At 35.4% G+C, this 20,657-nt stretch overlaps 1 protein-coding gene and 1 pseudogene across 1 annotated transcript; one reads left to right on the forward strand and one right to left on the reverse strand.

The window, feature by feature from the left end:
* Window positions 1-184: 184 nt before the first annotated feature.
* Window positions 185-1,428, reverse strand: LOC120172938 (probable leucine-rich repeat receptor-like protein kinase At5g63930). Its single transcript, XM_039180259.1, has 3 exons — window positions 957-1,428; window positions 587-833; window positions 185-320 (listed from the first exon to the last, which is right to left on the reverse strand). The coding sequence occupies exons 1-3, from the start codon at window positions 1,426-1,428 to the stop codon at window positions 185-187; spliced, it is 855 nt and encodes a 284-aa protein (XP_039036190.1).
* Window positions 1,429-14,295: 12,867 nt separating this feature from the next.
* On the forward strand, window positions 14,296-20,547 carry LOC120172939 (annotated as a pseudogene).
* The last annotated feature ends 110 nt before the right edge of the window (window positions 20,548-20,657 follow it).

Raw genomic sequence — 20,657 nt, forward strand, 5'->3', positions numbered from 1 at the left:
AGCTATATACGGAAAGGACATAGGTACCGGTGAGACCGTTTTAGCCGAAATTTAATAGTGTGGAGGAAACTGCAGTTGCCAATATTCCTTGGAACACTTCCAGTGAGTTTACTTCTAAGAAAATAAAATCCACTCAAGTGCTGGAAGGCCAAGGCATATATCCCTTGGAAGGCTACCGAATAGACTATTGTTTGCGAGGTGAATCATCTTCAAAGAAAACATGTTGAAGATAACCGGTGGAATGAGACCGGTGAGCCCCATTTCTCCGATGTCCAGCACCTCCAAGTTCAGAAGGTTGCCTACCTCCCATGGGATTTCTCCTGCTGAAGATTAGATAAAGTCAGTGGTAATGACTAATGAACAAACATCAATATGAAAAAACAAGTCCTCTAGTTGTTTGTTTTTCACCTCTCAATTCATAAGCTCCCGTATAGTTTCCGAGGACTGGTTAAGTTTCCGATGCTACTCGGGATCTGTCCGGTGAATCCGTTTACCAATAAGTCGAGATACCGAAGCTCGTGGCAACCGTCTAAGCCCAAGGAACTTCATCATTTAACTGATTTAAGGACAAAAAAAGAACAAGAACTGGTTACAACGTATGTCAATAGGGAGAGTACCGGAAAGCTTATTGTTTCCTAGATAAATCCATTTTAACGACGACATGTTGAAGATGTTTTCCGGAATGGAACCGGTAAGGCTCGAATTTCTGGCGTCAAATACTTGGAAATCACGAAGATTACCGATTTCCCTAGGAATTTCACCTGCAATATCTGTTGCTGCAAGATATAGTTCTCTGAGATTAGTCAAGTTCCCAATACTGCTCAATATACTTCCTGTGATATTATTAAACATGAAATCTGCAACTTCTACGGAGGAAATATTATAGAATGATGGAGGAATCGAATTCGAAAGCAGGTTGTATCAGAGACGAAGACTCTTAATCTTTTGAAGCTTACCACTTCCTATAAAGTTGTTACCAAAGAGACTTAGATGTCGAAGCTCGGTTAAGTTGCCAAACCATGAAGGAATTTCACCACTAAGTTCGTTGTTGCTCGAGTCCATGAGTTCCAAGCCATGCAATTTGGCCAACTCGGATGGCAAATCGCCATTAAAACAGTTCCCACTCACGTTGAGAGCCAACAAAAACGAGAGGTTTCCCAAGGGTGGCGGGATATCGCCGTGAAGGATCATGTTGGGAAGATTCAAGGCCATGACTCGGCCACTAACGCCGCTTGAAACTCCGGTCCAGATGCATACTCCGGTGGCAGATGACCAATTATATGGCCAGACATTATGAGGATTGGAAGCGATATGGGCTTTGAACTCGAGAAGAACAGATTGGTCGTCGTTGAAGCTTGTTGCAGCCATGCATAAGGGTACGAAGATAGTGACGGATATGGAGACGAAAAATGAGAGAATGTTGGCCATTAACGATGGATGAATAGCTTACAAGTGAGGTGTTTAGAAATGGAAGAAAATATATAAACTAATAAGGTCAAATCTACAGTATATTAGTAGGCTCCATTACGTTGAAAGATGAGGTTTACTGTTGAGAGTTGGATCTTTCTCATTTCAATACGAAACCGACTAAAACCCAGAACTATTCAAGTGACACGACCCAAACCAATATCACTTTAAAAACTCTAAAACACTAATTGGAGCCTAAACATCATACGTTGTTGTTGTCGGTGGCGGCGTTCATGCCGATTGCGGCAGGGTTTCTTGTTCCGCCAACATCTCTATAGTTCCGTGGTGGTTCAGACTCAAGTTACTTGATTTTATTCATATTTTTTTCTTTGTTAATTTGAAATAAGTGCAAGGTAGTATTTATTTGAAGATAATTTTTAATTATTTAACATTAAATGTATACACTCTTAATATTTTTAATATTCAAATCTATAACATCAAGAAATAACAATAATTTATTTATACAATATGTTTGTACTTATACAGGGTTAGTTATTCACTCAAGACCGTACTTAGAAAATAAATAGAATATTCATGTAGCATATTCTTAGAAGGGAAAAAAAAGGTTGTTTTAGTGATGCACTCAAGACTGTTCTTATATTATCTGATGTTACTTTGTACCAACTTTAACACACGACCTGTTGATTAAAGCATTTATTATATATTATGTCACTGTTTGATATATTTGTCAGTAAGATATTTTAATTGTAAAATTTAAATAAAATATTCATAATATCGTTTCTAAATTTTTATATAAAAATATTATTTAGAGTTTAAACTCCATTAATAATTATAATATGCTAAATATTTCATTAAAAATATGTACTAAATTGTTTTCTATATATGTAATGATATAATCTCAGACAAGACAACATCATTGTTTTGTAATATGTTTTTGATCATGGCCCGCTTATTATTTTATGATTGTTTCATTATGATAATTTATCTTCTTTCGGAGCCCATGGTGTTTAACTTTCTTTATCGTTATCGATATTGTTACAATTTTTTTCAACAATATTTACTAGCCAACTAATTCAAATTTAAAAATATAAAGATTTATTAAAAGAGTAATATTTTTAAATTCAATTTACTTTATTAATAATATAAATTTTTAATTTTTAATCTTATTTAAGAGATCAACGCTAGAACTAATTAATAACTTATTGGTGTTCAATTTTTTAAAATTTATAATCCATTCTGTTTTTCGTATTACTAAAATTTTTAGCATTTAGAATTGGAAACAAAATAAAGAAATTAAAAATTGATTTAAAACGCGATGTTTGAATAATTATTATTTACAAATTTAAAAGATTATAGATATTAAGCTTTAAACATAATCTTGATAATTTTATAGTCAAACAGATCATTTTTTAATTGAGATTGATCAATGATCGTTCCGTTTATAAAAATAAATACCTTTTCCTGTGATAGTAAATTTCAGGCCTTAAGATTTTTTTTGATAGTATACTTTAACGTGTCATGTCAGTATTTCTTAATGGTCATTATGGACAATGTTCGTAAAAGCAAATTGAAAGTTTAATAATTATAATTACAATCAAATTTTAAAAGATTGATGACTAAAATGAAAATATCCTAAATATTCAGTGACTACCAATGTATTTACCCATATAAATAATATATTACACATCAATATCTTTTAGGAAATTGCATATCAATATTTTAAATAATAATAAATTTTTATTAATATAAAATAAATACAAGTGTTAAAAGAATTTCTATAATATAATAAACACTTAAATATATAAAATTATTGATATTTGAATCTAAAACTTCTAAAGTTAATGATTATTTGTTTAAACACTAAAGGTCTGTTTGTTTCACTGAAAACGTTTTTCGGAAAATGAAATATGGAAAATGTTTTATAGAAATGTAAATCATTTTCCAGCATTGATAGTACATTGTAAAATGTTTTACGTTGTTTGGGTAATTTTCCTGAAAACAGTTTTCAAAATTTATTTTTAATAAAGAAGTTGTACAAAGAATATGTTTTTATTATTATTTGAAAGGTTCATTTTTTTATATTAATTATATTTTATAAAAATCTGTATTTTAGATAATATTAATATATTATAAAGTTTATAACTAAGAATGTTTAATTAATAGTATAAATTAAAACAACAATAATACATAATATTGTAATAATAATAATAATAATAATACTGTCAAAATATATAATTAAAGGATTTATCACATTAAAACAACAATAATATCCAATCGTAATAATATTATTGTAATGTTCTTAGACGTGTTGACTAGATCGAAAATGGACTTTTTCTATGTGGATTGATTGCAATGATTTTGCTTTGAGAAAGATTGCTTCTAGTAGTAAACTAACAGCATGGATAGACATCGGAGGAGCGTAGTCATGAGAGTGTCTCTTTCGCATTTCTACTTTTCTAGTAAGGCCAAGTTTCATTTTGGGAGTTATTGCAGCAATATCTATTCCTTCAAACACATGCAGTGCAGCTTCTGTATTTCCTTTCTGATATTCAATTCTTCCCAATCATGTTCTAGCTTCCTGCAAATCGAAGGCACCTTGGCTAGAAAGAAAGTAAATAAAAGCACTTAAAGAATTGGCAAAAAGGGGAGATGCAAAGGCAGAAACGAGTTCACTAAAAGGAAATAATAGGAAAACCTATGTGCCATTTCCAATTTTCAGTACAATGCTACATATCCCAAGGACATATAACGGCAATGCCGAACAAACGTATTCCGAAACTAAACTTGAAAGCTGCAAAGGATGAAGAAGCAAATCTCATAATTCAATGAACTACTCTCACGCAGCGACAACTCAACTTCTTCTATATTCCCGGTATCTGGCCTTTTCTCACCGTTACTAGCTTTAGAATAATAATCACTCAGTGAATAATCTTCGGCAGCAAGGGATTCCAATGGAGGTATCATCTTTTCTACGTTGATTAATTGCTCTCCGGCGCATAAACACTTAACAGAACTCAAATAGAAGATCCAAAGAATGCATAATTCATATATAGTAAACATTATACACTACGATGATCAATTCAATATTATCAATTTACAGTGAAGCTCAAGCTTTTAGCCACATAAAAACATATTAGAAGAATCAAATTCTGAGTTATTAAAAGATAAAAAAAAATCAATATTTGAGATTTCAAGACATCTGCATAAACCAAGAGTGAAATCAAATCCAACAAAATAATTTAAGAAACATAAACCCAGAATTCAGAAACAAAAAGTACTGATCAAACTCAAAACCCATCTATATTTCACTAAACCCATTTTAAAATTCTCGCCAAAGCCAATCAAATCCCTAGGTTATGAATTAAAAACAAAAGAGACACTAAAATTACCCCAAAAAATGTATGAGTTCAAGCAATGGGTGATCCAAAAACTAACAGATATGAAGTCAATCTCAAGTTTATGCAGGCTATTTGACATAACTGACACCAATTTTCTTTAATATTCCCTTTCTGACACCGTTTGACCAATATTTCCCGAAGTAGCACCCTTTCTGCTGAGTTGGCAAAGGCGCGTCCCCGGAGACGCGCTTTACCCGTGTTTTCGCTGAGTTGGATGCCACGTGTGGAAGGCGCATCCCCGGGGACACGCCTTCACTGACTCGACTGCCACGTGTGGAAAGCGCATCCCCGGGGACGCGCCTTCCATTAAATGTCATAAATGCCCCCATCAGTTTTTTCTAACTACCCCTCCTCCTCCCCTATATAAACCCCCTCAACCCTCCCTCATTCTTCATACCAAAATCATATCTCCTCTCTTATATAACTTAAATTCTCCAACTATTTGAGTTTTAAATTTGTTATTAGTGGTAAGAAATTTATTTTTATGTTAGTATTTTTTTAAATAGTTATTATTTTTATATATTATTATTAATATTATTTTTTATTAAATAATATTTATAATTATTATTTAGAATTATTAATTTTTTTTGCTAATTATATTGTTTTGTCTACAGTTATAATGGAAAACGAAATGCTGTTGCGATTGGATATTGATCATATCTCCAGACATTTTAGCGAAATGGTAATATTTTTTATAATTAATGTTAATATTTAAATTTATTTTTATTTTAAAGTTATTATGAATTTATATTAATTTTTATTTTTTATAATGTATATTATTTAGATACTGATCGTATTTTAGAGACTTTTATTAAAATCCACGTATACCGACACGAACGTATTTTGCCATATTTGGCTTCTGTTGGGTTCGGGTATATTGCAACAATTATAGGCGGTTGCAAACTCGAACCTGTCCTAATTTCTGCACTGATTGAGAGGTGGAAGCCCGAGACACACACTTTTCACCTTCCATGTGGAGAGGCGACAATTACATTGGAGGATGTCTCTATGCATCTGGGGCTTCCCGTCGACGGAAATATGATGTGTGGTATGGCGGATGGTGATTGCAATCATGTGCATTGATTATCTTGGAGCTGCTCCGCCAGAGTTTAATGGAGGTAGAATAGCTTTATCTTGGTTGAAAGTTATTTTGAGGTTTTAAATGAAAATGCTTCAGAGGATCAAACAAAGGCATGTGCTCGGGCATATATTCTACGAATAATTGGAGGAATATTGATGCCCGACAAATCTCGCAACCAGGTGCATTGTATGTGGTTGCGGCATCTGATCGATTTTGATGAAGCTGGAAGATATAGTTGGGCGCTGCAGTTTTGGCATTTCTCTTTAGAGAAATGTATCGGGCGAGAATTATAAGAAACTGCTATCGGTGGATGTCTTCTGCTTCTACAATCATGGGCATGGTTCCGCATGCCTTTCTTATGCCCGATCGTGAATGAACCATACGTATCCCCTTATTGTTGAGGTAATTTTCGAACTAAATTTTGATTTAAATATTTTCAATTAAATAGAGTGATATTTAGTTTATATTATTTCATAGGTGGTCGATGAAAAGAAAGGACCATAAAAGTATACCTACTGGTTAGAGGAAATTCGTTTACTTATTGATACGAAAGCTGGGTCTGAGGTATGTTTTTTAAATTTGTTTAATTATTAATATTTAATTAAAATGTTAGATATAATTAGAATATTTTATTTATTTGAATTGTATATTTATATTTCAGTTTCAGTGGATACCTTATGCGAGCGATGAAGTGAAAGCTTGCATCCCACCCCACCTTAGTGGGTCATTAGAGGTATGGATATCGGTTATACCTCTTATATTAGCTATTATGAGTGGCATCCAGTTGATCGCGTGCTCCGTCAGTATGGTTGTACGCAATATATTCCTGGAGCTCCTAGGAATTTAGACGACGTGCATAACATAGATAGACGAGGAAAGAATATGTTAACTGGGTGTGAGACACAGAGATTGGATTGCGCTTTGGGAGAACCGATATACACTGTTGGCCCCTCGACAATATTACGTTGAAACTGGTCATATGGTTACGGATAACTATATGGACTGGTTTAATGAAAATGGGAAGTCGTTTCTACTTTCGGCGGAAGCACGAGGGGTTAACATTCCTAGGCGTCCGAGAAAGACGTGAACCGTCAATATCATCGTCCCCCGACGCGTGGACGGAGAGAAGGCGCTACCGGTTCTGCATCAGTCCCACCACAACATCCTATTCGTCGATGCCGCAGGGGTACATGCCCAGCCCTCCACTTCATATGCCAAGCCCACCAGTTTATATGCCATCTCCGCAGGGTTACATTCCGAGCCCGCAGGGTTACATTCCTAGCCCGCCAGGTTACATGCCTAGCCCGCAGGGTTTTACCATATGGGTGCATATACGCTATGTTTAATGATCAGCATATGGTTCATATGCATCTTATTTGGCTGGTGGTGCTTCTCCGCAGACACCTCAATCTCCATCTGGATCACAGACATTGATGCCAATGTTTCCATAGTTTTCACAGTTCCCGGGGAGCGGTGGGATTGTTACTAGCACTCCTCCACGGTCGTTATTTTATACAGGCCCTTTAGCCCCTTCAGCGTTATCTACACCAAATGAAGAAAATGCTGCTGATGATGATAGTGAAGATGAGGAGACTGAAGAACAAGTTCCACGAAGAAATCCTCCACGAAATAGACAACCACCGCCATGTGGAACTCATTCGAGAAGACGACATCGGTGATCCATTTGTATTTAATGTTATTTAAATAATTATATTTCAGAATTTTATGTAATTTGGTTATGTTATTTAATGTTTCATGGTTGTTACATACATATTTTTTAATGTTATTTTATTCACATTTAACATTAATGTTTGATAAATGTTTTAAAATACAATTATATTATTCGAAATTTAAAAAAAATATTATTCGAAATTTAAATTTAAAATATAAATTATAGTATTCGAAATTTAACATTAAATTTCAACTTAATATTCCAATTGTATTCGAAATTAAAAGTTATATTCCAATTATAGTTCACAATACTTAAATTGAAATTAAATTTATCCATACAGATTTATCATTAACATATATATTAAATGTATACATTAAAATCAACTTAGTTGAGTTAACGTCGACGGAATCGGCCAAGAGGGGGGTGAATTGGCAATTATTCAATGTCACATTTCAATGCTCATTCCATACAATTCAATGTCACAATCAACTTATCACTTCACATTTATTCAATTTATCCATAACATTTTATCTAATTTATTCAAACTTCACATAACGTTTTAATTTAAGTTATTCTTAACTTGCTGAACTTTCAAAAGAAGTTAATTTTGGTTATAATTTACCTGATTTACTGATATATCTAGTGTCCCCGAGGGACATGAGTGACATAATAGGGCAATGATAACATATTCTATGACAAAATAATGGAAGGCGCGCCCCCGGGAACGCGCCTTCATGTGAATAGTGAAATAATAGGTACTGATATATCTAGTGTCCCCGAGGGACATGAGTGACATATAGGGCAATGATAACATATTCTATGACAAAATAATGGAAGCGCGCCCCCGGGAACGCGCCTTCATGTAATAGTGAAATAATATACTGATATATTAGTGTCCCGAGGGACATGAGTGACATAATAGGGCAATGATAACATATTCTATGACGAAATGGAAGGCGCGCCCCCGGAATGCGCCTTCATGAATAGTGAAATAATGTACTGTATATCTAGTGTCCCGAGGGACATGAGTGATTAATAGGGCAATGAGAACATATTCTATGACGAAATAATGGAAGGCGGGCCACGGGAACGCCTTCATGTGAATAGTGAAATAATAGGTACTGATATATCTAGTTGTCCCCGAGGGACATGATGACATAATGGCAATGATAACATGTTCTATGACGAAATAATGGAAGCGCGCCCCCGGGACGCGCTTATGTGAATAGTGAAATAATAGTACTGATATATCTAGTGTCCCCGAGGACATGAGTGACATAATAGGGCAATGATAACATATTCTAATGGAAGGTGCGCCATCGGGAACGCGCCTTCATGTGAATGAAATAATAGGTACTGATATATCTAGTTGTCCCCGAGGGACATGAGTGACATAATAGGGCAATGATAACATGTTCTATGACGAAATAATGGAAGGCGCGCCCCCGGGAACGCGCCTTAATGTGAATAGTGAAATAATAGGTACTGATATATCTAGTGTCCCCGAGGGACATGAGTGACATAATAGGGCAATGATAACATATTCTATGACGAAATAATGGAAGGCGCGCCCCCGGGAACGCGCCTTCATATGAATAGTGAAATAATAGGTACTGATATCTAGTGTCCCGAGGGATATGAGTGACATAATAGGGCAATGATAATATATTCTGAAATAATGGAAGGCGCGCCCCCGGGAACGCGCTTCATGTGAATAGTACTCCGATTATAGACACTATTATATGCAACATTATAACTTTCAAAACAAACTTCAGTTCACAAGCTTCAAATTCTCAATTCCCAAACTCTAAATTCTCAAATTCTCTAAAAATGAGTCGTCTTTCTATGTTGTTTTGTATGATGGACTAATTAAGGAAGCTGAAGAGGGGGTTATTTTTGAGTCAGATCATTATATCCCTTAATCTTGAAGAGAAATCACAATTGAGGAGTTAATCACAAATTTTCGTTAAAGATTCGTGTAGCAGGCCAGAGAAGACTATCTTCACTTCAGTACAGATTTCCTACTGAACTTTTTTCGCTCACGTATACATCATTTCAGCTTTCAAACGATGATGATGTTTCTATGATGGTTGATGCTCATATGGGAGTTCACAATCTCTTATTGAAATGTATGCCACTTTTATTGAGGTTCGTGCAACTCGTGGTCTCTCATATTCCTCTCACTTTGGCATTGCATATCAAACTGATCAAGATAGCCCGACACAACTGATCTGTAATGATTTCACATCATTAATGGCGGATCCAACGCCAGATACCATGCCATCAAGTTCAATAGGAAGACATTCATCTGCAACTGCTTATGATCTCAACCCACGTGGCTTCACCAATAATCCATATGGCAACATCTCTTCTAATTCAAGGGGCAGACATTCATCTGCCAATGTTTTGACTTACATATGGAAATGCCAACGAGACGACAGTCTATTCACATCCCACATGATACAATGGCCTCAAGTTCAAGGGGAGGACATGCAAGCGGGGAACTTATTTGACCTCAACTTGGATTATCGGAGGAACCCTCATCCACCAGAACCTCTTCGGGAGCCAGGTGCAGATGGTGCTGAAACGGGATTATCGTGAACCTGACTCACCACGTTTAACGTACATTCTGATGATGACGAGGATGACGTTCCGATAAATACAACCAGCCGAACTTCCTGCACATATGTATGAGGCTGATTATGATGCAATGTATGAGCCTGAATTTCCAGATCTTCCTGATGTTGGCACTATGGACTTCAATCATCAGTCAATGACGGTAATTTGCATATTGGAATGGAGTTCGCATCGAGGAGGAAGCAATGATGGCAATAAGAGTTACAATATTCGTAACTCAGTTCAGTCCCGAGTTGATCGATCTAACCGGAGAAATATGTATGCTACTGCGTCAACGTACAACGGATGTCAATGGATGGTACGTGTATCAAAGAGGAAGAGGAAGAACAACTTATGGGAACTAACCAGATACAACGGTCCTCATACATGTTGTGCAACAGGTATAAACCAGGATCATCCCAACTTGGACTCCAATTATTTGTCAAGCAATCATGCCCATTGTGAAGCAAAGCTCTCATATAGCTGTTGCAGTTGATTTCTGCATACAGTCACAATATGGGTACACTGTCTCATATAAAAAAGCGTGGTTGGCAAAACAGAATGCCATTTGCAACTTATGGCGAATGGCCTCTTACAACGAGCTGCCCAGTTGGTTTCATGTTGTGCAAAGACTTAATCCGGGACAATTGTTGAGTTCGAAACTCAACATCATTACGAATGATCGAATGGTTCGCGATCGCTGCCAATTTTACCGTGTCTTTTGGACTTACCTCAGTGTATTAATGCAGTCAAGTACTGTAAACCAGTTGTCCAAATTGATGGTACTTTCTATGGGAAATACAAGCAAGTTTTATTATTGACTGTGGTCCAAGATGGAAACGCAATATTCTTCCTGTTGCGTTTGCCCTGTTCAAGGAGAAGACACTGAGTCTTGGGCTTTTTTCCTTAAAATTTACGTTTACATGTTGTCACCAGGGAACGAGTATGCATTATTTCAGACGAGGAGACGGGATAAAAAGCAGCAATGGACTCTTTGGGTACAATGTAGAACCTCACATGTTCAACATCGTTATTGTGTCCGTCATATTGCTGCAAACTATATAGAAAATACAAGAAGAACGATGAACGTCAGTTAGTCGTGCGGATGGGTATGTACTTTTTCCCAATTTTTCTATCAATTTCTTATTACTTATTTATACTTCATATTAACTATTACATATTCCTAATGGCTTAGGTTACAAACTCTTCCTCAAAGGTTTGAGTCGATGCTACAGAGCTGTTTGGCAAAAATAAGAAGGGGTGCGAGTACATTATGGACATCAGTAAAGAAATGTAGACAATGCATATGACGGGGGGTATCGCTATAGTCATATGACACAAACTTGGCTGAAGCAATAAATTCAACCTTAAAGGGGCGCGTCATTTACCAGTCACGACGTTGGTTAAAATGACTTATTTTCGTTGGGTCAACCTTTTGCAAAGCTCGTGGACAAGCTCTTACTTGGATGCAAAACGGACATATTTACCACCCAAGACTAGTAGTTGATTACAGAAAAAAGTGGCTGCATCAAATGGATGTAGTTACAAATTTTTCTCGCACCCGTGAATTGTTTCGTGTAACCGAAATGCCTTCCGCTGCAAGGGATTGAAGCTAACTCTTTCAGAGTTTAATCTGCAAAAGAGTGGTGCGATTGTGGTTTCTTTCAAGCACTCAAATATCATGCTCTCATGTCATTGCTGCTTGCTCACATTCGCATTTGGACTACAAAAATTATGTTGATCCCGTATACCAACTTCACAAGTATTCAAGGTATGAATTTGAGTTTTCGCCCATAGGAACGAAAGAGACCCAAATGAGATTCAAACTTGGCTTACAATTGTACCAGATCCATTGCTATTGAGGGACTCAGATCGTCCAAAATCTACTAGAATACATTGTGATATGGATATTCGGGAGAAGTCACAGAACAAAACGATGTGGGCATTGTAGAAACATCGGGCACAAAAAAAAAAATGTCTAGCTTTTTATCTCATATAACGTTAACTCTTATGTAATTAATATTGTATTTAATGAATGTTTTTGTTTCTAATAATTTAATGTTATTGCATTTATATATTTGTCAATGTATGTACACCTAATAATTTTTTTAACTTTTAAATACATAAATATATTTAATATATTTATTTATAATAATTAATAATTATTAGTTATAATTTTTTTTAAAATATAATAATAATTCCACCTTCTAAGTAGAGAAAAAATTAATTAAACAAATTAAAAGTTATTAAAAAATTTATGTATACGATGACACATTTCATGTTCTGATTAGAGGATAAAATTTATTAAATTAAATTTTTAATAAGACTAATTTTATAAATATGTAAGTCTTGAGATTAAATATGTAATTATACTATTTATTAACTTATGCATCAATATTTTCGTAAATATTAATATGAGATGACTAGATTGATACATTTAAATAATTAACTGATAAAATTAATAGATCGATAATCAAAATCAAAAATAATAATATAACCATATGTGTAATATTAATTTCATACATTTTCATATAACTACAATAAAGTCAAAACTGATTTTCATATATTGTTATATCATATTAATGTAGATAATTCACTCCACCTTTAACACAATTAACAAAACATTTGATAATTCTTACATTATAATCGAAACATTTACTAATATATTATTAATTATAATAATAATAAAAATAAAATTTTATTATTAAACAAAATACGTGGTAGTCGAGCTGGCGAAAGGCGCGTCCCCGGGGATGCGCCTTCCACACGTGGCATCCAACTCAGCGAAAACACGGGTAAAGCGCGTCCCTGGGGACGCGCCTTTGCCAACTCAGCTGAAAGGGTGCTACTTCGGGAAATATTGGTCAAACGATGTCAGAAAAAGAATATTAAAAAAATTGGTATCAGTTATGTCAAATCCCCGTTTATGCAGTCAAATAGAACGAAAAGCTCACCTTTGGTTCTTCCAAAGAGAAGAAAAGCAAAGAGACCACAATACTTCTGTGTTTTCTGCCTCGTCGGTGAAATTGAAAATGGAAAATGAGGGAAAGATAAAACAAGAAAAGGAGATCAAGGAAGATGAAAAGAGAGAAGATGAAACAAGAGATACATGAGAAGACGACCGCCCGCCTCACCGGTGAGAAGGATTCTAAACAATCGATCGATTTTCCCATGTGGGGCAAGGGACGGGAGAACGAAAGACCATGTTTTTTGTATGGAGCAAGTGACGGAGAAAGCTGTAAAACGACTTATCTATTTCTACTCTTCATTTTCTATTGACTGTAAAATGTTTTACGTTGATCGGATGTTTTACGAAAACCAAATACAAAAAAATAGGAAAAATATTTTTTGTAAAATATTTTTACCAAATCAAACAGACCTTAAAACCATTCGATCGGTGCGAATAAAAATAATTAAATACTCTATTCAAGCAAGATAAACATTATTGACTTGTAAACTTGCCCAAAGTGTGAACACAGACGTCCTTATCTACGGATTTGATCCTGCCATGTCTGTGCTTTTAATCAACACATTATCCAAATTTTAATTTACGCACCAGAGTAAATAAAAGTTCTGAATTATTTAGCTTTGATACTAATTATTATTTTCTCTTCAATTTTCAATAAATTTTATATTCAAATTTGTAAATGCGTAATCATTAAAGTTTAAGCCCATTTATTATACGGATTAAATTTAAAAATAACTTCATTGAATCTTCTTATGGGTATCTAAATTTGCATTTAATAAGTTTAGAGAACTAAAAGTAATGAAGATAATGAATTTAAAACTATCATAAAAGTGAATTGAATTCAAAAAATAATTATTTATATTTAAATAATTATTTTAATTCGAATGTTTTATCCTAAAATTAGTTTTAATTTGATTGTTAACCCTAATTTATTTATCGTTGATTTTGTTCACACCAACCTCAAGTTAATGGCAAATTTGCAATTCCACTTCGTCCCCGAGGTCAAAATTGGATTAAACTCTGTTCACAAAAGTAAAAAGAAAAAAATTATTAATTTATATTGAACGTGTTTCCGGACCCCAACACCATATTTAAATACAGTTAAATTTCCCACATAATTCCTCAATTTCTCTCCTTTCTTTCAATCATTCTCTGATCCTTTAACTCCACTCGTCCAATCATCATTATTTCACAAAAGAAATTGTTTTTATTTCAAGAAATAAATTAAAAAATTATAAATAAATAAATCCATTAAAGTCTTATAAAGAGGGAAAGAGAAAGCAAAGTACTTTTTACTTCAAACCCTCCCTCTCTCTGTGTTTTGTTTGCGTGTGATCGTGGCAGAGAGCTTTCTATTGAAAAAATCAGTTAATTATTTCTTCTTTTTAATTTCCCACGCTCTTTGAACCTCATTCAGGTAATCTATTTTTTTCTTTTGTTTTTGTATATTCAATTCACTGTTTTGGTGGGTTTTTTGTGGTTTATATGAAGTTTATTTATTTTCTGGGTTTAATGTGAATTAGGTTTTGTTTTTGAGCAAGTAAGTTTGAGTCTTGGTATTAAAGGTAGCAGCTTTCTTTAATAAGTTTTTTGGGTTTTGTTTGTCTTTTGAGTTTGTGAATAGATAATATTTGTTTTTGGTATTGGATATTAAATAATAGTATGATTGCTATTGTAGGAGTATTGCTCAAAACACTGAATTTTTAGCTGACTGGACCTTTTTTTACTTTGGGTTTTGGAGTTGGTCTCACTTGAATTTGGAATTAGAACTTAGGTTACTGGTTCATATAAATACATAAAAAAAGATAAAACCTTTGGTTTTTACTTGAAATCGAATTCCGATTCGAAGTCTTCAACCTTTTCAGGCTTAAAAGATCTGGATATTTTGTGATATTAGTGTTAAGTTATTTAAGAGTTTATTATGTAGGCTGTTTGATTTTGACTTTATATTAAAACTTTTCGTTGCTCCCTTCACAGCAATTTTAGAGACTGTTTCTTGCTGTTCTTAGTAGTATTATCAATTGTCGAGCATGCAATGCTCAATGTCTCATACGGCTGATGTATATTTTGTCCCTTTGTTCTTGGCAGAAGGCAATGCAATGATGCAGTCGGCCGAACATTCAGTTTCAGGTAATTTTACAATTTGTTCACTTTATGCTGTCGATATCCGATGTGTGGTTTCTCAGTTAATTGGCCTTATTAATCATTTGTGGTCTAGATCCTACTAAGATTCCAATGGCAAAGGAATCAAAGAAATTGGAAAGTGCCTGGGGGATTTTATCAGGTTCTAATTCGTACCGTGCCTCAAGTGTTGCTACTCTTTTTTCTAGTTCGTTGCCTGTTCTTCCGCATGAAAAGTGTAAGTGTCAGCATTCGTTTGAAGACTATATACTGTATTAAGGAAAGACTGACCTGATTTTGACTGTATGCAGTGAACTTAAATGATACTGATAATAATTATCAGTCTATTGATGGTGTCCCTTCTGATCTTAATAACCTACATCAAGATGAGGAAGTCAATGATCCACTTGGAGACATTGAAGCCCATGCAGTTGGAAACTTGCTGCCTGATGATGAGAATGTGCTTTTAGCAGGCATAATGGATGACTTTGACTTAAATGGGTTGCCTAGTTCACTGGAAGATTTAGAAGAGTATGATCTTTTTGGTAGCGGTGGAGGTATGGAATTGGAAACTGATCCACAAGAGAGCCTGACCATTGGTATGTCAAAAGTGAGTCTCTCTGATACTGTTGCTGGAAACGGCATAATCCAATATGGCCTTCCAAATGGTGTTGGAACTATAGCCGGGGAACATCCATATGGAGAACATCCTTCGAGGACGTTATTTGTTCGAAATATAAATAGCAATGTTGAAGATTCAGAATTAAGAGCTCTTTTTGAGGTAATTAATTCTTAAAATTCTTTCCGATGGCATTCCTTATCACCACTTTAGGGCTTCTGTGTAAAATGCATTCTGCTTTTGGAAGTACTTATATTGTTTTGCCCCCTTTTCCATATGCATTGCGTGAAATTGTGATACATTGCTCTTAGGACAGAAATGCAGGTTTTAGATGCTGTATATGACTGGCCTTCCTAATTTAGGAACTTCCTTGTTTTTCAAGTTAAAAGTATTGCTTGGAGCAATTTAAAGTTGTAACTATATGTTCCCTTAATTCTAGAATGGAAGTTTGGCAAACCTGTTTTTCTTAGCTCTCTGATGAGGTTTTAAAATCTACTAGTCACTTCCTATCTTTTCTGATCTGACTGCTACATTTTCCCACTTTTGCAGCATTATGGTGATATTAGAACTCTGTATACGGCATGTAAACATCGGGGCTTTGTGATGATATCCTATTATGACATCCGTGCTGCTCGAACAGCTATGCGTGCATTACAGAACAAGCCACTAAGACGGAGAAAACTTGACATTCACTTCTCAATTCCTAAGGTTTAGAGCATTTTTATTCCCGAATTAATTTGTTTTGCCACAGTGTTGTTTCTATTAATGTGGTTCCCTTATTTTTTTCCCAACCTATACTACCAGGACAATCCATCAGAGAAGGATGTTAATCAAGGAACTTTAGTAGTTTTTAATTTGGACCCCTCAGTTTCAAATGATGATCTTCGTCAAATATTTGGGGTTTATGGCGAGGTCAAAGAGGTGATGTCATTTTTTTCTTTTTGAAAATATTTGCTTGCATCAAACATGAGATTCTGTGTGCAACATTTTTGAAATAGTCTATTCTTCATGTAAAAGCAGATAAGGGAAACGCCGTACAAGCGACACCATAAGTTCATTGAATTCTATGATGTTAGAGCTGCCGAACAAGCTCTCAAGTCACTCAATAGAAGTGATATAGCTGGTAAACGTATTAAGCTTGAACCTAGTCGCCCCGGAGGAGCTCGTCGCAAGTATGTATATCTTAAACCTGATACTTTTATTAGTATTTATGTTTAAAACTTGTTTTCCCTCAGAAAAGAAGTTTTTCCTCGCAGGTTTTGGCACTATGATAGCATTGGGCTGTGCCTTTTTTGAATGTGACCTAATAATGTTTTGCTATCTGTGAAAATCTCTCTTATCTTCCTTGCATCCTGCCCGATCCAAATCTGAAAAACATTCGATCCTAGTATGACCATGATTGCCATATAGAATTTCATGTCATGGAGCACTTTTCAAATAATGCAGAACTTGTTCTACTGCATTCCAATTATCGACAATTGGTGATGATATATATTGGCTCAACACACTTCTTGGATAAGCCATATTAGGATTTAAGACCACAATAAGATAATTCAATGCATCTCATAGTAAGTCCCCTGTTTTTGAGAACATGAGCCCAACGATCAGCAACCAATTACCAGGTCTGGCTTCTATCCTGCATCCCCAAGTCTCAAACTCAATGAAAGTTGCACCAATTGGCAAGGATCAAGCTAGGTGTAGTCATGTAGAGCATGCATTAACAAATTCAACCCATGGAACTGGGTTTCAACTTTCCCATTCTTTGCCAGAGCCAAAGTTGAGCCAATTCCATGGAACCATACCTACTTTTGGTCATTCAAATGGTTCCAGGATGGAAACAATGTCTGGGCCACAGTTTCTTTGGGGAAATCCAAATTCATATACAGATCGCACAAACTCTTCGGTCTGGCCAACATCATCTTTGGAGCATCCATTTTCATCCAATGGAAAGGGCCATGGCTTTCCATACTCAGGTCAGCAAGGGTCTTTCTCAGGCTCATCCCAACACCACCATCATCATCACATTGGATCTGCTCCATCTGGTGTTCCGCTGGAAAGACATTTTGGTTTCTTCCCAGAATCATCAGATACTTCATTCATGAGTTCCGCTACATTTGGAGGCATGGGTGTAGGCCACACCGATGGAGGATTTGTGGTTAACATGGGTTCTCGTGCTGCTATGAGTTCAGGTATTGGCATTCCACGAAATGCGTCTGAGAATGGTTCGTCGAGTCTGAGAATGATGTCTTCACCTAGGCTTAGTCCTGTATTCTTAGGCAATGGCCTATACCCAGGACTACTACCCAACAGTATGGAGGGGTTGGCTGAGCGTGGCCGAAGCAGACGGGTTGAAAATAATAGGAATCAGTTGGATAACAAAAAGCAGTTTCAGCTGGACTTGGATAAAATTATTAACGGGGAAGATTCTCGAACAACTCTGATGATAAAAAATATTCCAAATAAGTCAGTCTCCCTCTATAATCTTCTGGTTTGTGAATATTGAATACATAGTGATATGTTTGTAGTACTGATGCCTTTACTTGACAATTTCTATTTCATTATGATCCTCAGATATACCTCAAAGATGTTGCTGGCTGCCATTGATGAAAATCACCAAGGGACTTATGATTTCCTCTATTTGCCCATAGATTTTAAGGTAATTGTTTTGGTGTTCTAATTTGCAGTTTAGACCGTTTTCTTTTCCTATTCAGTTCCTACTGATGGATATTCCCATTTGTGATGCAGAACAAGTGCAATGTGGGCTACGCCTTTATCAATATGCTGTCCCCTTCACACATTATACCTTTTTATGAGGTTACATTTTTCTAATTTGATATATTTTTGACTTTGCATCTTTAGACAATAAGGTGTATTTATGATGATTGGATTTGACCCTTTCTAAGAAAATTTGTGCTTATTGTTAAAGAGAAGGACAAGCTTGTTACCGATGCCTTGGAATGTTTTCTTTGGATTGATTTATGCTTACTTTATGCAGGCATTTAATGGAAAGAAGTGGGAGAAGTTTAATAGCGAGAAAGTTGCTTCTTTGGCATATGCTCGAATCCAGGGAAAGACGGCTCTTGTTGCCCATTTCCAGAATTCAAGTTTGATGAATGAAGATAAGCGCTGCCGCCCAATACTCTTTCACTCTGATGGCCCAGATGGTGGTGATCAGGTAGCATTAGCAATTTAGCATAAGTTATTCCAAAGCATTTTCAATTACTCGACCATTTTTTAATTCCAAGTATCAGATGCCATCTTTTATTTAAAGAGTTGATTTCATCAATAAAATATAAGGATAAACTTTTCTTTTTTGTAGGGCATTCCAGAGGCATCTCTACTTTGAATATCATTCGCCAGCCAAATGGGTTGCCCTCAGGTAATTCTTCCGGTAGCCCTAAAAAGAAAGATGCTGGTGAGGAGCTTGAAATGTTTTAGCAGCTTAATATCCGGAGATTGCCCTTGTACCAAATTCATGGGAGCAATGAGGATTAACTTATCTGTACATATTCGACCATAAGAAAAACATTTCCCCTTCACACATTATACCTTTTTATGAGGTTACATTTTTCTAATTTGATATATTTTTGACTTTGCATCTTTAGACAATAAGGTGTATTTATGATGATTGGATTTGACCCTTTCTAAGAAAATTTGTGCTTATTGTTAAAGAGAAGGGCAAGCTTGTTACCGATGCCTTGGAATGTTTTCTTTGGATTGATTTATGCTTACTTTATGCAGGCATTTAATGGAAAGAAGTGGGAGAAGTTTAATAGCGAGAAGTTGCTTCTTGGCATATGCTCGAATCCAGGGAAAGACGGCTCTTGTTGCCATTCCAGAATTCAAGTTTGATGAATGAAGATAAGCGCTGCCGCCCAATACTCTTTCACTCTGATGGCCCAGATGGTGGTGATCAGGTAGCATTAGCAATTTAGCATAAGTTATTCCAAAGCATTTTCAATTACTCGACCATTTTTTAATTCCAAGTATCAGATGCCATCTTTTATTTAAAGAGTTGATTTTCATCAATAGAATAATATAAGGATAAACTTTTCTTTTTTGTAGGGCATTCCAGAGCATCTACACTCTACTTTGAATATCATTCGCCAGACAAATGGGTTGCCCTCAGGTAATTCTTCCGGTAGCCCTAAAAAGAAAGATGCTGGTGAGGAGCTTGAAATGTTTTAGCAGCTTAATATCCGGAGATTGCCCTTGTACCAAATTCATGGGAGCAATGAGGATTAACTTATCTGTACATATTCGACCATAAGAAAAACATTGGAAGAGGTGAATCTGTTATTTATAGGATGCAGAAATTATGTAGTCTTGAGAGGCTCTTGGGAGCTTGCTGAGCATTTGAACTTCTGAGTTCAGTATCTAATGTCTTGCATTTGAGAGGATGTAGGGTTCTGCCTCTCTATTTTGGGTTCTTTTTTCGGTGTTCCAAAACGGAACATTCGATGTGGGAGTTGAGATTTTGATGGCAAGGGATGTAACATTAGTGCCATTAACAGAAAATTGTATAGTTCGGAATGCTTTGTTTTTGTTTCACATAATTTGGTTCTCTTATGAAATGAATGTAATTTGACGATATTTGGTTAATGCACTATGCATGCTTAATGCCCGTTGACTGAGCATTTTTTTATCTCAGGGAAGGAATACGTCTATATTGTGATTAGTTCTGTTAAGCTACATTGCAATCATTATTTCACAAATAGCTTGGGATTTCTTACATTTCAATTGCTAGCAAATCT

Source organism: Hibiscus syriacus, unplaced genomic scaffold (genome assembly GCF_006381635.1).
Source record: "Hibiscus syriacus cultivar Baekdansim isolate YM2019G1 unplaced genomic scaffold, ASM638163v2 tig00111917_pilon, whole genome shotgun sequence".
In the NCBI taxonomy this organism is placed as follows: domain Eukaryota; kingdom Viridiplantae; phylum Streptophyta; class Magnoliopsida; order Malvales; family Malvaceae; genus Hibiscus; species Hibiscus syriacus.

Excerpts from the sequence above, each read along its gene's own strand:
- LOC120172938 (XM_039180259.1), bottom strand. The coding sequence starts at position 1,428 with ATGGCCAACATTCTCTCATTTTTCGTCTCCATATCCGTCACTATCTTC. Across the intron at positions 834-956 it reads TAACAACTTTATAGGAAGTG|GAAGTATATTGAGCAGTATT; the intron begins GTAAGCTTCAAA and ends ATAATATCACAG. Across the intron at positions 321-586 it reads ATTGACATACGTTGTAACCA|GAGAAATCCCATGGGAGGTA; the intron begins GTTCTTGTTCTT and ends AATCTTCAGCAG.